Here is a 16198-nt window from a genome sequence, read left to right as displayed (position 1 = left end):
TATTTTATTTCGATTTGTCAAATATGCAGCAATAGGTTGTATGAAACAAACCAAACCAACACAAGGTTATGTTTCTCAGTAGACAATTTTCTGTTCAAATAAACGAATAAAGACCCACGACTCAGCATTTTCTAACATAATTTATTCTCTCAACTTGAGTAACTTTCTATCGGGTAGTTTTCAGAGACTGTTATTGTATTGTTGTGTGTGTACTCTAATCACAGTGAGAAGGAAATATATTTACAATTGGAAAGTTCACGTTATTTAAAACATCAGAACTGCAGTGCAAAATGAGTAAAACCACCCATTTAAAGGGTATTTTTTCTATCATAACCATCAGAGCAAATATAAACTTTGTAGATATGTTTTCAAGTGTAAAGAATCATAAGTGTACATCTCGTGGACAAATCACTCTGATAAAGACCAGATTAAAAAAATATTTTATTGTACAATTTTACAATTTTGTTTAAGTTGCAAAATGGAGTAGCCGTTATGAGTTGAAAGTACCATTGGATTGGAGTGTGTTGACATTTATTTTTTTGTTCTCAAAATTCCCATTTTTTTTTTATATCTTACTGTATTTCGTCGATTTCTGTTTGTTTGTCTGTATAAGATTCTTGACAGCGACGCATTATATAATACTTTGGCTTAAATTTGTTGGTTTGTATGTTAAACTTTTATTTGATCACTCAGCATTTTCTTTTTTTATACCTTTAATGTTTGTAAGTTTTATTCTAGTTTCGTTTTCAATACCGGAATTTTCTATGTAGAATGTATTGAAATCCAAAGGCCGATCTGCCTTTAATTGTTTACTTCCAGGATTTTTGGAGCACTTCAATTCATTTCAATGAAAATCTTCTATTTATTATCTTAACATTTTCATCATTTTTTTAATCATTATTTGTACAATTTGTAAGAAGATTTGTGGCTTTTAATACATGATCTAACCTCGTGATTGATTTATTTCCATGCATTTGAATAGTAGACTTGGACAAATTGTCGTGAAACAACGGAGTCACCTGACGAAACATACATACCCTATTAAAACTACATTATTATCAAATGTATATCGCTGGTTTTTTACATTGCCGCTTTACTTCAAATAACAATTTACACTAAAAGGTTTGAAACAGTCGCTACCGCAAGAAATGTTTAACGAAGTGTCAAAATATTTCTTTAAGGAAGGAAATGACAATATATTTCCGGACCAGGATCAAATATTCTAACGATCGAAATTTTCTGAATAAAGCGTTGATGACTTATTCACAGATTAAAAGCGAGGTCAGTTTCTATAACCTTCTTCTTAATTGAGAACACTCTATTGAAATTTTTCAGGTCACGAACTCGGACTTATATGATATTATTGAATACTAATCGAGGAAATAAAAATAATTGAAAACCCGGAACAAAAGCAGGACCCTCCTGTCCTTCACAATGGACCCATGTAGTTTGTCTGCTTCTAAACGTACATATGGAATTTTTATCATTAGTCTTTTGATACCGATTAAAGTACGACTGTTATTTCTTTGATGTCTACCTATGCAGAAAATAAACAAGTCGCTTCTATTGTCAACATCAAAGGCAATGATTATTGATATTTACACTGCGTAAATATGATATAAATAACATCCTTTGTAAGTTTTTAAATATGTCGAAATATTGTACAGTGGACAATGATTATATGATCAAAACAAATATTTTACTATGCATTTGTAATTATAGGAATTTGGGCATTGACGTATATGAGTCTTTTAAGTATTCCTTATTTGAAGTGACTTTAATAAGTGGCTCACCACACAGAAAAACAGTGATAATTCAATCCGTGCTTCAAATTGGTCTATTGACGAATATTTGCGAATATGTTTTTATAACACATTACGTAACTCGATTTAAAAAAAAAAGTAGAAGGCGAGATGGCAATTAATTGTGGGCCTAGATTGCTATTTTTCTGCATTAATTATTAGCACTGTCAAACTTCTTTTCAACTACAGTGACTTTTAAAATGCAATTACAGGGCCCAGGCATATTGAATTTGAAATGTCAAAACTTCGTTTTCCCATTTAATATTTAGATGAAATATGAGAAACAGGAAAGATAACCTTTGAAAAGATCCTCTCTGATTTCAAGTGGTCGTACCGAAATAAAAATGTTTTAAAAGAAAAATATCTCATAAATATACGGCTAGGTTTAACTGTGAAAGTACTTTAATTCATGGACACCAATTTTTGTGGATCAGGAAAGAAACACAAGTTCGTGGATTCTTGAATTTGTGGTTTTAATGTTTTCAGTATACACATCAATGAGAATCTCCTATTCGTTGGGAACCAAATTTCGTGATTTGGTCTATCCACGGAAACCACGAATATTGGTACCCCACGAACAAATGTACTTTCACAGTATAAACATTGGGTACAACTCCTGGATGGTCTAAACTTTCCATTTACACAATATACATGTACCATCCAACAAGTCCCCGTTCCTCATTGTCCCGAGGATCCCCATTGTATTTTTTTATCAAATATTTATATTATCAAATTGTATATTTTTAAATACTTCAACATTTAAAATGTTATTTTCAATTATATATTGTTCCTATCAAAAAGTAGTTTCAAAAGTTTTTACCCATCCTTCCCTTTCAAAATCCTTATCCTCCATACACCATTCCCATTCTATATCCCCATTTCATTTCCCCATATACCATAGAATGGGTAGTTAATTAACTGTAGCTAATGTATTACTTAATATAAATAATTTTTATTTAATTATTGATATTATCGATCGTGTTTAAGGGACATTCCAATACTGTTTCTGATAAAAAGTGCTTTATAGTTTTTTTCTTATGGATTCTGTTAATGCCAGAAAAAAAGAATATACTTGTATTAAAACAAATTATAATTTATGAATATATTTATATGTTGGTACATGGCTTCACTTCAATGTGTAGTAAGTTATTGTTATCAAATTAAATTGTTAGATCTCGATGTAAACGGTGGCCATTTGAAGCTGTAAAACAAAAGGAAAAATCTGTATCTAATAATAATCTGGAGTTGTTCATCTGTTAACTTTTCCTTTCTGCTTTCTTCTAGCTCGTTGTTGTCAATTTGTATGTGCACCACAAATTCCTCAATATGAACTCGAACCAATAGATTAAAAATAAAAAGCAGCAGTAAAAATGATAGAAATATAACGAATAAAGTATTTAAAATGAAAATCCAACTTGACTTAGTTAAAAATAACATGAATCGGAAAAGAGTTAGAGCAAAACAAATAGCATAATACAATGGCTCATCACAGTAGGCTGTACATGTGTTTTGAGGAGTACCTTTTCATTAGAGCATTAGGTCAAATGCGTACGGAGAGCTATGTCCATAATAAATATGAAATTGAATCATTCTTCTCAGATGTTAACACAGCACCTACCATACAAAACATTGGAGAAAATCAGTTAGTACATGTGTATTTTGATGAGACAACTCCAACCGATACATTGCTGTTCACCCCTAATGTGTACGACCCAGATGCTGGACAGACACAAACCATATCCTATTCCGTTTTTCCAGCCGCTGAAGTTGGCATGTTCGATGTATCAACAAGTAAGTTTTTATGCAGGGAAATATAATGTTTAACATATAAGGGCATACATGTAGTAACAAAAAGAAACGTTTTTGATAGGAGTATTATTTTGTACTTTCACCTGCAAATAGTTAAAACTATTGTCAAATTGTTTGTCCGTGTATCTGTAGTAACATTTCATTACCTGACCAAGTTTTGATGAGGGATTTTTATTTTAAGTTTCAACGATACATGCACATTGCTAATGTTCTTGTTAGAAGTGTACAACCAGGATATGCTTACTTAATTTGCTTAATTGCAATTACAGCCGGAATTAGACTGAAGAACGGTAAAACATTTGACTATGAAGACATAAACAAATACAAACTCACTATGCATGTCACTGACACTTATGCAACGACGGGACCATACTACTTGCAAGTAAACGTCGTCAACGTCCCGGAAGTTTGTGGGTTTGACAAAGTGGTATATGAGGCGAGTACAACAGAAGCTGGAGTAAGTAATACCACTTTTTTATTGTTTTGCTATACATTTTTACATGTTTTATCTGAAGTATATGTATATTGTTGTGAGTACAAATATGGAACTTGCTTATTTTATAGTAACATTTTATAGTTTTTATTCACGAATTTTTGCAAGTGAACATATTCGTGGTTATCTACTTTTGCAGCTTTAGAGAAAAAATGATAAGCGTGATATATGTATAACGTTAAAATCAATGTATCGGGTACTGTTTTTCGCTCTTTTTTGTCCACCGGAATAATAGCAAAAATTAGTACAGCACTATCATTAATACGTATACAGTGTTTGCAACATAAACTTTGCCCTGGAATTTTTGAGAATATTAATTATGAACAATATATAGTCAAAACTAAGAGCATATGATGTTTTAATTGCCATGTTGAAAAAATAATCAGTAAATAATTAAAACAATAAAAATAACATCAACAGGACGGCGAATTGAGCAGCATTTTACCAACATATAAGTTTGTCAGCTTATGGCAAAAAAAATATCGGTTATTGTTTTTTTACATGATCATGTGATTGCTAAAAAGTCCTTTTCTATATTCAAAGTCAAACTATTGTTTTTGTTTCTCATTTACTTACTAATATCACTAAAGAGGCTTTTGTATCGCAGAAAGACGGAGGTAGGATGGATATTGGATTTGCTATATCAGATGAGGATGACCCTGACCACCATACGTTTTCATTGATTACAAATCCCCACAGCCAATATTATCAGATTGATCAGTACTCGGGACGAATATCCTTCAAAACCGACTACGATATAGATGCATGTGGGTATGGTCATCCAACAAACGCAACGTTAATCGTAAAATGTACTGATAAATATGGTGAAACTGGTAAGTTTATCAACTGTTTCTATGACGTAATTATACGATTGTGCAATATCGTGTATATAGATACATTTACAGAGTCTAAAAATCTGTTAAGTAGCTGTCTTTGTAAGAATCATGCAAAATCGGAAAAATGTGATACACCCCCAAAAAGGCTACATATTTTAATTTTTGTAATTAAGTTGTTTTGTGGGTCTATACTATGACGTGTAATTATGCATTCAAATCTGCCTGCTCTTAGGAGATAATCGACATTGAAAATACAGTAGATTTTATTGTATTTGAGTACCATTTACAGAGTTATCGCCCTTAATTTTGAAATCTACAGTGCATTCTATATATTTTTTATCTCCTAAGAACACGGGTTATATGAAAAACATCACATGTTTATTTCTGTTTACTATGACATTTCGAACAAAATATCAAAAATAAAAATATGCAGGCGGCTTTTTACCAATGAATCACATTTTGCATGATTCTTAGGTGGAGTACTACTTAATTATTGAGCAGTCGACTTCCTAAATACGGAAATGCCAATACTAATACTGAATATTTAGAAGACATCATAAATTATATGTCAACTATATTCAGACGATGAACATGAAATGTATGATAAAATGAACATGGAATGATGATGAAATGAAAAAAGGGTGGGACACAAGGATAATAGGGTCGACAAATTTTGATTGCCACTAGAAAAAGGGGATGGGTACGGTCGGACAATTTAGCCCCCTGTGGCGGAACGCACAGGTTCCTACTCCAATCGAATACCACAGTAGGGTTCTTTAACGTGCGAGGAACGTGACATCTTTCCCAACACGGTGCACCACCATGGTTTGCGGTCAGGTTTTCCGTATTATAGCCTTACAACCTCAGCATGTAACATGCCAGAAGTATCCCCATTCATCCACCTGGGGCACACATCCCAGTTGCTGTGTGGGCAGAGCGCCTAGCCCCCGGCTAGGTTCCTGAGCACTATTTAGTCGCCTTTTTCGACAAGCTTAACGCTGCTGCAGGCACTCGGACCTGCAAGCAGCAGTACTATCTTTAAAAATAAAGATAGCCAACACAGTAAAATTTGTTCTTTTTGCTTTTAAGTTTCTACATTTCATTCAGGAAGTAAAACATGGCACACAATTTCAATTTTCTATACATTCTTTTTTCGAACGCAGCTAAGTTATCAGTATTTGGCTAATCGGGAAACAGAACTGTGATTAAGTGACTTTCTTTTCCGTAGAAGAGCGTCTTCAAGGTCAAAGGATAAAAGGGTAAAAGCGGAACTATACCGACTGCCTCGGAAACAAAATGGAATCGTACGAAACATGAACCCTCTCACTGAACATTTCACTCTCTCTTATACGTAGGATATTTTATTCTCACTTCGTCTCCTGAATACTTGTTTTTATGTGGTATTTATTATATAGGTACAGCGACTGTTTCTGTGTATGTAAGAGATTACAACGACAACAAACCACAATGCACCAACACTGGAAATGTCATGATTGTGTCCCAGTGGACACAAAATGGTGCAAATATCGGAACTTTAGCAGGTACTGATTGTGATTCTGGTCTGAACGCTAAACTTGCCTTCTCTGGTGCATCTGCGACTGGGAATGCGTACTACACTGTAACAGCAAGTGGCGGTGTTTATAAAACTAATACAGAAATCGACTTTCCGTATGGCACTGAACATCAATTTTTGATAACCGTAAAAGACCAAGGTACACCTCAACTGTCAAGTACATGCGAACTTACTGTGATTTACCGGTACGTAACTACAACTACAACAACGACCACAGAAGCAAACACGCCGACAGGCTGGTGGGACAAACCGGAAAATGTGGCCCTAGTTGCCATCCTGTCGCTATTAACTCTATTCCTTCTAGCCTTCCTTGCTTATTTGTGCTGTCGGAGAGGGGTGCCTTGTAAATGTCGTTCACCGTTTGATTTCTGCAAGTAAGTAGACTAACGTCGACTAAAGGTGACTAAACTGTAGTGGAAAGACTTACCCTACTGATGCAGCTGGTCCATCTCTGTGTTAGACCAACTTATGAATTCTGCTGTCTGAGAGAAGGTTTGCTACGAGACAACCAGATGTCATCACATCTCCAAAAGAGCACGTGTGTAGGAGAGACATATTAATTTCGAGTTGCTCATTTACTTTTTTTTCTATGTACGGGTTATTTTGGGTTTTTCATGTTCTTTATCGTGTGTGCTGGTTTTTCCTGTCTAGTTGTTATCTTTGGATTATTTTCTTTTTTCATTTGCGCTCATTTGTTGGTTCCGTTGATTACTCGAACCCAGTTCTTCATTTTATTTAAGAAACTCAAATTGGTCAGTCACTGGTATAATCCCTTTATCTTTGTTAATATTTCGATATGCAGAATTTTTTAGTCATATTCTCACTTCGTTTTTAATTGATTTAAATTAAGTACGCATGCGTACTATGCAACACTGTACAAAATTGAACGAGGAGTAAAAGGAAAATTAACAATTCTTATTGTTGGGCAACAAATGATCAATGTTACTGATTAAGTAGCAGTCTTTGTAAGAATCATGCAAAATCTGAAAAATGTGATACACTCCAAAAAAGGCGACATACTATTATTTTTGTAATCAAGTTGTTTTATGGGTCTGTACATGTACTATGCAGTGTGTAATTTTTCATTCAAATCTGCATGCTCTTAGGAGATAATCAACATTTAAAATGCAATAGATTATGTTGTATTTGAGTGTCATTTAGAGAGTTATCTCCCTTAATTTTGAAATTTACAGTGCATTTTATATAATTTTTATCTCCTAATAACATGGGATATATGAAAAACTAAATATTAATTTCTGTTTGCTATGGCAATTCAAACAAAATATCAGAAATAAAAATATGTAGGCTTTTTACCCATGAATCACATTTTGCATGATTCTTAGCTGGAGTGCTACTTAATGCGTACATAAGGTCAGATATGTTGACGTTCTAGAAAATTTCACCGTGACATCATTACTTTCGATCAGATTTATACTTTAGTTTTTTTGTGACAACAGCTCCATATAAGAACATATTTATTTCTACAATGATTTTTTGCATTAATAATCATGCTTTTTATTTAACTTTAGTATAGTTTCTTAGTATATATTTTTTTTTCACTTGAAGGAAATGTTGCAAACCGCCTCGGCCAACAAAAAAGATAGGAACGTAAGTAGCATTACTTAAAATAAATGAAATAATTATTTGGAATGTATGAATTAAAATAGTTATCGAAATTTGTAACACAGGGAACATTGGCCTCAAGGTAGACCTTGGGTAAGGGACAAAACTCTTGAAATCGGTGATATGCTTGTATATAATATTTAATTTTACCGAAGCCTTTCAAGCATTTATTCGAAACAGAATGAAATGCATGCTTACATGAGATTGATATAAAGAGCATGAGTACAAACGATCCAATAATTTAATTGAGTTATGCCCTTACCTCAGGTCTAGCTCCGTAACAAAATACTTAGAACGTGGGATATTAGAGTCATTCATTGATACGGGTACACACTCTGGTCCGAAAAGGTTCTTTTTAGATACAATATCATAAATATAAAAAAAAACACGTTAAAGATTAGAGGGTAAGTATCAGTCAAGAAATTTGATTTTGAGAAATTTACATTGAAAAATTGCAGTATAGTTTTTCATACGTTTTCAAACACCTCAAAAACATACGTTTATCATATGTTTTCATATGTTTAGAAACCATATGAAAAACATGTTTCTGAGTAATGAATGAATTCAATGAATGAAAAACAAGTACATAAAACTAATATGGTATTTATATGTTTTATTTGGGTTTCATACATGAAAAGAGTATGTTTTCATCTGTTCTCTTTAACGTTTCACGTTGAAAGTATCGATGCTTATTTTAAGCAATGACGAAATAAAAAAAGAAACGATATAGAATACAATTTGAATCTGCTGTTAATTTTCTTGTATCGTTAACTTTGGCATAAAATAGAATTCTGTATTTCTTTTTATTTCAAGATTGTAGTCATTATTTTAAAAATTGGCTGCTGATTTCTGTTGTTGATGCATTATATTAATAATAAAATATAATCGTTGTTTTATGGTTGTTGCCTGATGATGAGTATCATTTCGTTTTCTTTTTGTTTTTTTTTAATTCATTTTTTTAAAATTTCATTTATTTGTTTAGTTCTTTAAATGTTTTGATTTTATTCCTATTTTTCAGTCCAAAGAACCCAGGAAAAGATCCTTTTAAATTTTTCGACCACAGTAAGTATTCACATTGATGACGACATATGTAAATGTAATAAATAAAACAAAACAGTTTGAATTGATTTTGCTGTATAAATACTGATTAGTCGGAAACCACGGAGGGACGATTCTTACATTGCTTTCCCTTAACAACTTCTAATTTTATATATTTACGACGGCTACCATCTCTGTCATGGCCGGATGTCGTATTTCAGTCGATTACATATTCCAAAGCAATTAGTGAGGAAAAATGGTTTTATTATTTTGTTTATTATCAAATTTGGTTATTGCAAAAATCAACACGCTTTACTCAATTTCAACGTAATAACAATTCACACTGAACTAAATTCGATAACGTCACTTTCGGACTTTCTCCGGCCGAAACGTCACAACTGTGATCTCAATCTGCCAATCACAGAATTTTGAATTCGTTTAAATTTTCGTTAAATTATGAAAAAAAACTATATAATAAATAGGATAATCAATTGGTTATCGTGAATAACCGAAATATGATTACTCGTGCCAAGAACGCTTGAAGATTTAACTTTTGCGCGGAACAAGTTGCACACACTCGTTAATTCTATGCCTTCTTCGGCACTCGTGATAATATTTTGGTTATTCACTCTTTCCAATTAATTATCCTATTGATATTTAACAAAACTAATGAGTCTTTGTTTACAATATACTTTATGTAAAAGCAATTAAGGGAACCAAGATTCTAGCGGAAATCAAAAGAATGTAATGCAGGGACAAAGACCAGACATGGAAAACAGACATACATAACAAAGAACATAAAGCAACTAAAATAATACATGCAAAGTAACAGAAAAAAATAAAATAAAAAAACGAGCAACTCTGACTACACTAAAATTTGGAGCATGGATCATGGAGCATGCTCCCATTTGTAAAAAAATGGGATCTGTTCCATCCACTACAAGACGTTACCCCTCAAAGAAGAAAAAGACTTTATTACCATTATAGTTCCGAACTGTCATTTTAAAATTCAGAAACGAAATTTGATATAATTCCCCCTTTTGAAGTCGTGGCATATTTTGTACACAAGTTGTCAAAAACTTAATTAAACAATTAAAAGTTATTACAGAGCAATGAAACCTTAAGAGGAATTGTTTGGAACTACAAAGCGCCTGATATAACCAATAATTATCAAAATAATGTGAACGTATCGAATGAATGCAAAAGGAAAACTGATTATACAATGAGTTTGAGATGTTTATTGAATTATTGTAATTGATTTACATTAGAAAAATATAGATAAAATACTTTTTGAAAGTATGATAAATTATGAAATTTATGAATTGTAAACTGACATGTAAATCACTGATTTCAACGGTTGTCAACAGTGAATTTATGTCTTAGGCATTCATGTATAAAAGCTGGCGGCTGTTTAATGAAGGAAATGCTTGGCGTTTTTGTATTGAGTCAAAGTAGATTTTGTCCTATGCGTTTCTTGTATCTTTTTACCGATTTTATTAAAATATTTTTAACAATCATTTGTTTTCTTTCATGACTTTTTACATTCCAATCAGGGACTTCCGATTTGGCGATGATAACTTAAAGACAATCCAACCGAAATTATTTTGCGACCAAGAGCATACGTTATTTACGATTACCACCTTAATAACTTTTAACGAAAAGTCATGATATTTATATTTCCATTAAGGAAAAAAATGTTGGAAGTCTCGTAGATTCATGTGTAACTAAAATTTATTTTTCCTGATGTTATGTTTTGTTTTTGTTAGATGACCTGAATGTACAACGTGAGATGTTTTCAACAAAAAACAGAGAAGCTGATGCCATTGTTCCTATGAAAATGTAAAATACAAAAAAAATATATGAATAGGAATAAGGTTCAATTAGAATAGTTTGACGATTTTGAATGCAACCGAAGGACAGTTTCTAGAGGTTATTTATTACATCATGCCAACCTTTGCAAACTGACAGGACTCACGATTGTGCTTTGAGCTAAATAATGTCGCATGCCATTTTTGCCATTAATTCATATACCACTGCATATTGAAATGAAATTAAATAGCTGTTTATAAACCATACACGGGTGATTTATCAGTCTAAATATCACATACTTTTATATCCTGTTTATGATTTCCTAAGAATTTGAACTTCATCCCAATTTTCTGATCATATTTTCCAAGTGACGGGAAAACAAACGAAATGCTATAAATATGTTTTTTAAAGGAAGATAATTTGTTTTGTCCGTTAAATTTCTCTTAGGTCTTTTCCTAGAAGGTAACCTATTGAAAACTATTTCCCAGTCCATGAATATATTTTGTCAGATTATATTCGTGTCAAACATTAAAAGAAAGGTGTGACATATCAATTAAATAAAAAGACAGGTACTTAGTATTTATTCCATGATTTTGTTATTTTATGTGTTATTTTTTGTACGATGTCTTTCTATCGATAATATGTTCAAGTACTTGTAAATATTGTTAAGTTAATTTATCATTAAAGTTTGATCCAATTACTTGTTGTTGACATTTGCAATTATTTGTGCCGTAGTATTCTTTACAGTAGATTTAATTCAAATTTCAAATAATATATTTGAAAATGAAGGGTAGTAACAAAACTGCCACACTGATAAATTTTATGCAATAGTCAAAAGAATAATAAAAGAGGAATGTCCGTATACACAAAAATACCAATCATATAATGTTGCGAATTTCTATAAGCTTTACATGTTTTTCAAGGAGCAACCTCTGATCAGCAGCATTAGAACCATATAAAAAGAAGATCTAAAAACATTTATATACAAGAAGTTCTAAAAACCTCATGTATCGAAAAAGAATGTCAGATTCATTATTAGGAAGTTCTACCATGTACAAAGAATAAAGCTTTGTGTTGGTGTTATATTTTTTTTAAAAATTTGTCATCCTGCCGATTTCTCTGTCAGGCAGGTCTGGATACTAGGTCGGCGAATGCCCTCGGGAATTTTGGTTCACTAGCACTGGACATATTGCAATAAGGGCTTTATACACAAACAGAAGGTATTCTCTTTTTTCTTCCAAATCACACTATAAATGTACACTCAAATAAACTTGAATATTCAATTATAAAAAGGGTTGAACTAAATTTTCCTTGATTATATATTCATTGATACACGACATAATTCATATTTTATTCTTTAATGCTGAAACGGAATTAAGAACAAATACATGTCACAAAATACAATTAACAAAACAAATATGGAAATAAAAAGAAAAAAACATAATTGTAGTAAAATTGTCACTTTAACACCAGTGCGTTGATGCGACATAAAACCTATATGATTATGATTAATCTCATGTATGTGGCTATTCGTTTATGAGACATTTGTCATATCAGTTCTTAAAGATTTAGATGGGTACGAGATTTTCCTAATAAAAAAATAGTTCAAGTTTTCAAGCCACTTGATTATGTTAGGGTTACAAGCACTGACGTACCTGAAATGGATAGAACAACTTTTTAATGAGGTATCGGGAAAATGTGGAATGTAGCAGAGGGTTAGTTTGTGTTCGGGAAAAGAGGAATCGAAATTGATTATGCGGACATTGATAGTAATTTTGCAAAGTTTAATTTGTCTATAAATTTTAAAGTTTAAACTAACAATAATATTAATAATACATTTCGTAACATATAGAGCCCGTGTTCATTACGTGTAAGTTTATGGTGGGTATGAATTAAAATTGAGAAACGGAAAAAGTGTGGGTAGTCTATGCCAGAGAAAAGATGCTTAACAAAAATATTAATATTTGTAATTTATATAAGTTTTGTATTAATTTACTACCTTCTATAAAAAGTGTTAAATCATTTTGGCAACACCCCAGTGTCATAGTATGTTTGAAATAAATTATGGCATTTCCTTTAATTACGAAAATGAATTTTCTTTTATAAAAAGTTAAACGTGAACATGTTTAAAAACATTAACCTTCGTAAGTATAAATCAACTACATAACCTGCCCTACATCTCTACATTTAAGTAAATTAGAAGGAGAAATCATTGAGTAAATGCATAAATGCTGTAAATCACAGCTTTTTAACTTATGAACAATTTACTCATTCAGTCAATTTGATCCGTTTACCCTTGTATATTAGTTTATTTTCATTTGACATCTCAGTACATGAGAATCATTGAAGTTGTTTGTTTGTATACCTCATTGTGATTGATATTTCTAAAAATCAGGCAGAAGGTGATTCATGCATGTCAAAAACCTACCGAATTCAAGTTTAATTCTTGTTCAGACACAGTTACTGATCACATAACCAATCTTAATTTCATTTGGTTGTTGAGCTTTTCAGATAAATATTATAAAGATTGTACATGAAATTGTCACTTTGCAAGAGTTATCGTTTTTGGTTTTGTTCCATTTAGTTGATTTTAGTGGGTGATGAATGTATGATTTTCTCAAAGGTGCTGGTCTGAATACAGAAATGATTATTGTTATGTAAATATATAGTATATGTACACTGAAAAATCATCGTTTGATCGGTGGGTTTTTCTACATCATAAATCACTTTACCATTAGCAGTGTCTGAGTTTTATATGGACTGGTATTTAAAAACATTTTCTAAACACCCTGTTCATCAATAAACTAGCATACCTAAGCAACGTTCAGGAAAACCCGTTGCATTTTATATATCATAATGTGTTAAATTGTAGTCTTGTATATGTCTACATTTAAACCAGAATTTGTTATGAATTTACCATTAGTACACAGAAAACAATGTGCATATGTTTTGCATATGTGGAAACATCCTTTTAGGAATAAGGTGCGTTTGTGCATGTAACAAAATGAAAACATGATTTCTTTTCATAAACGAAGCCGTATTGAAGACATAATACGATACGAACATATAAATATTCTGTTTCCAGTGTTGTTCCGAACCATGCTAAAATACTTACTTCTTTTCAGGTGTGTAACAAAACAAAATGAAATAAACATGTACTTATTCTAGCGTAGAAATTAATAACATAACACAACAAATACAACTGTGCTACCAACTTTTATCATACCAAGAAGTACATTTTAAACCTAAATTAAGTTCTGTACTGATATGATTACTGATTTTGCAATTTTATTTTTGAATTGAAATATACCGTAATGGAATCGGGAGGGTTAGCACGATATAAAGTCTGGTTTAACCCACATTTTATTTTGAAATGCCTGTTCAAAGTCAGACCAATTGTAGTGGTTTTACCCTGATATTGCTATTTGTTATACGGACTTATGACTATTCGTTTTGACTACTGCCTAGATTTTATCTGGCCAGTAATTTTGTTCAAAGATCTTGTGTTATATGTTCTTAGTAATATACTCTTTAGTCACCCCGTGTTGTTAAAATTAAAATACTGGTATATGGTCTATTCATGTATTTCTTAAACTTCGAGTGCAAATTATTCATATACCCTCATCAAACTCAATTCAGTGTTTAATGGTAAAGTGACTAAACATTTTCTAAACCAAATCCATGAACTGATTACATTTTTGTCTGTCAAGTTTTCAATTTCATTGTTCAAAGTTTCAAACATGTTTTAATAGAGGAACTGATGACGCATGCCTTTAATTATTCATTGGTCTTGTCGATGTCCCATCATTCTTCTCTTTTAAATTCTGTAGAATTGTTTTTTTCTAAAGGTATTTGGTGAACAAATATCTGCAAATAAAATACAGTTTAATTCACATGGATCCAGTCGGTAAAAATAAAATACAGTTGAAAGTGAAAATGTTGTCAAGAACATGTATCACTTTCTAAAGAAACTATTTTTTAGATAATCCTTGACAATATTATTAAATGAAGATTAAAGATAATTGTTAAGAGATATCAAATCTAGCACAAAATTAATGAAGCTTGTTTCACAATTGGGGGCGCATTGTTCATTGGGATTGAGCACACTGGATCATAATATTAAATCAGATTTAGTACTATTAAAACATTGAAATATCTACCACTGTAGCACCTTGTTCGTACAACATATTTTCTAACTAAATGCAAAGCCATATACAGTGATAATTTTACCAAACAAAATCATTTCTTTAAATTACGAAGGATTAAATAGTACGATAGCAATGTAAATTTTATATCTTTAAGGAAGGGTAATCAAGGGAACCAAGGTTATAGCGGTAATCAAAAGAATGTAATCCAGGGACAAATACCAGACATGGAAAACAGACATGCACAACAAAGAACATGAAGTAATTAAATCATACATACAAAGTAACAAAAGCAAATGAGCAACTCGGACTCCACTAAAAACTGGGAGCATGGACCAGGTGCACCGGTATGGTAAGCGTCCTCTGCTTTTCTAGAAACACCCGCCGAGTTGCTCTTAAAAATTTACGTCCGGGGTAGACAAACAAGGACAGGAAAACTATGACTCGTTGAATAAATCAGTTTTCATGGTGCAGTTGGATACACCAGAGCGATCCATGAGTTCATGAGTATTTGCAAAAAAAGTATAATATGGATAACTGCTAGATTGTGACTACTCTATTCAGTTTGATTTGTTAAGTTGATGATAAATATTAAAGTTTTAATATATAGAAAGCTAAATTTGACCAATGATTTCAAATCGTCAGCATTTTTTTTTTGTAATTCACTCTCTGTGACTGCATAAACCTAAGATGAAATTGTATTCAATGACCTATATACTGATAGTGACATTCATATTTAGAAGTTATGAAGTAAAGATTGCTTTATAAATTACTTCTTTTGACACCTGTCATTTATTTCTTTGATGATGACGATTAAATGAAGCTTAACTTTATTAGAATATTATTGACTATTACATCCGTATTTATCTAAAGAGAATTCTATCATGGTAACCAGCTATAGGCGTCACAACATTCATTTTAAAAACCTGGCAAGTCTAAAATAATGAAACGTTTTAAACCTATAGTTTCCGTTTATGAATTATCTGTTAGAATTATATCCTCCGTCATTCTTGCCAGTGTCATATCATGGCATTGATTGAGATATTTTTGGTGCTTTGGAATTCTTTTTT

General features: G+C 31.8%; 1 protein-coding gene across 1 annotated transcript in view; it reads left to right on the top strand.

Annotated features, from left to right (window-relative positions):
- LOC148597885 (cadherin-23-like) overlaps nt 1–11168 on the top strand; it is a 28371-nt gene extending 17203 nt beyond the window's left edge. The window contains exons 13-19 of the mRNA XM_088560908.1: nt 3402–3593; nt 3881–4068; nt 4712–4937; nt 6356–6887; nt 8080–8121; nt 9155–9198; nt 10941–11168. Of these exons, the coding sequence (XP_088417034.1) occupies nt 3402–3593; nt 3881–4068; nt 4712–4937; nt 6356–6887; nt 8080–8121; nt 9155–9198; nt 10941–11017 (1301 nt within the window). The 3' untranslated portion in view covers nt 11018–11168. The remainder of the gene's footprint in view (nt 1–3401; nt 3594–3880; nt 4069–4711; nt 4938–6355; nt 6888–8079; nt 8122–9154; nt 9199–10940) is intronic.
- The last annotated feature ends 5030 nt before the right edge of the window (nt 11169–16198 follow it).

This window comes from Perna viridis, chromosome 14 (assembly GCF_037379345.1).
Source record: "Perna viridis isolate PV_CMFRI_1.1 ecotype Kerala chromosome 14, ASM3737934v1, whole genome shotgun sequence".
Taxonomy (NCBI): domain Eukaryota; kingdom Metazoa; phylum Mollusca; class Bivalvia; order Mytilida; family Mytilidae; genus Perna; species Perna viridis.
Note: the sequence above shows the minus strand (reverse complement) of the source record. Positions and strands in the feature narration are given on the sequence as shown.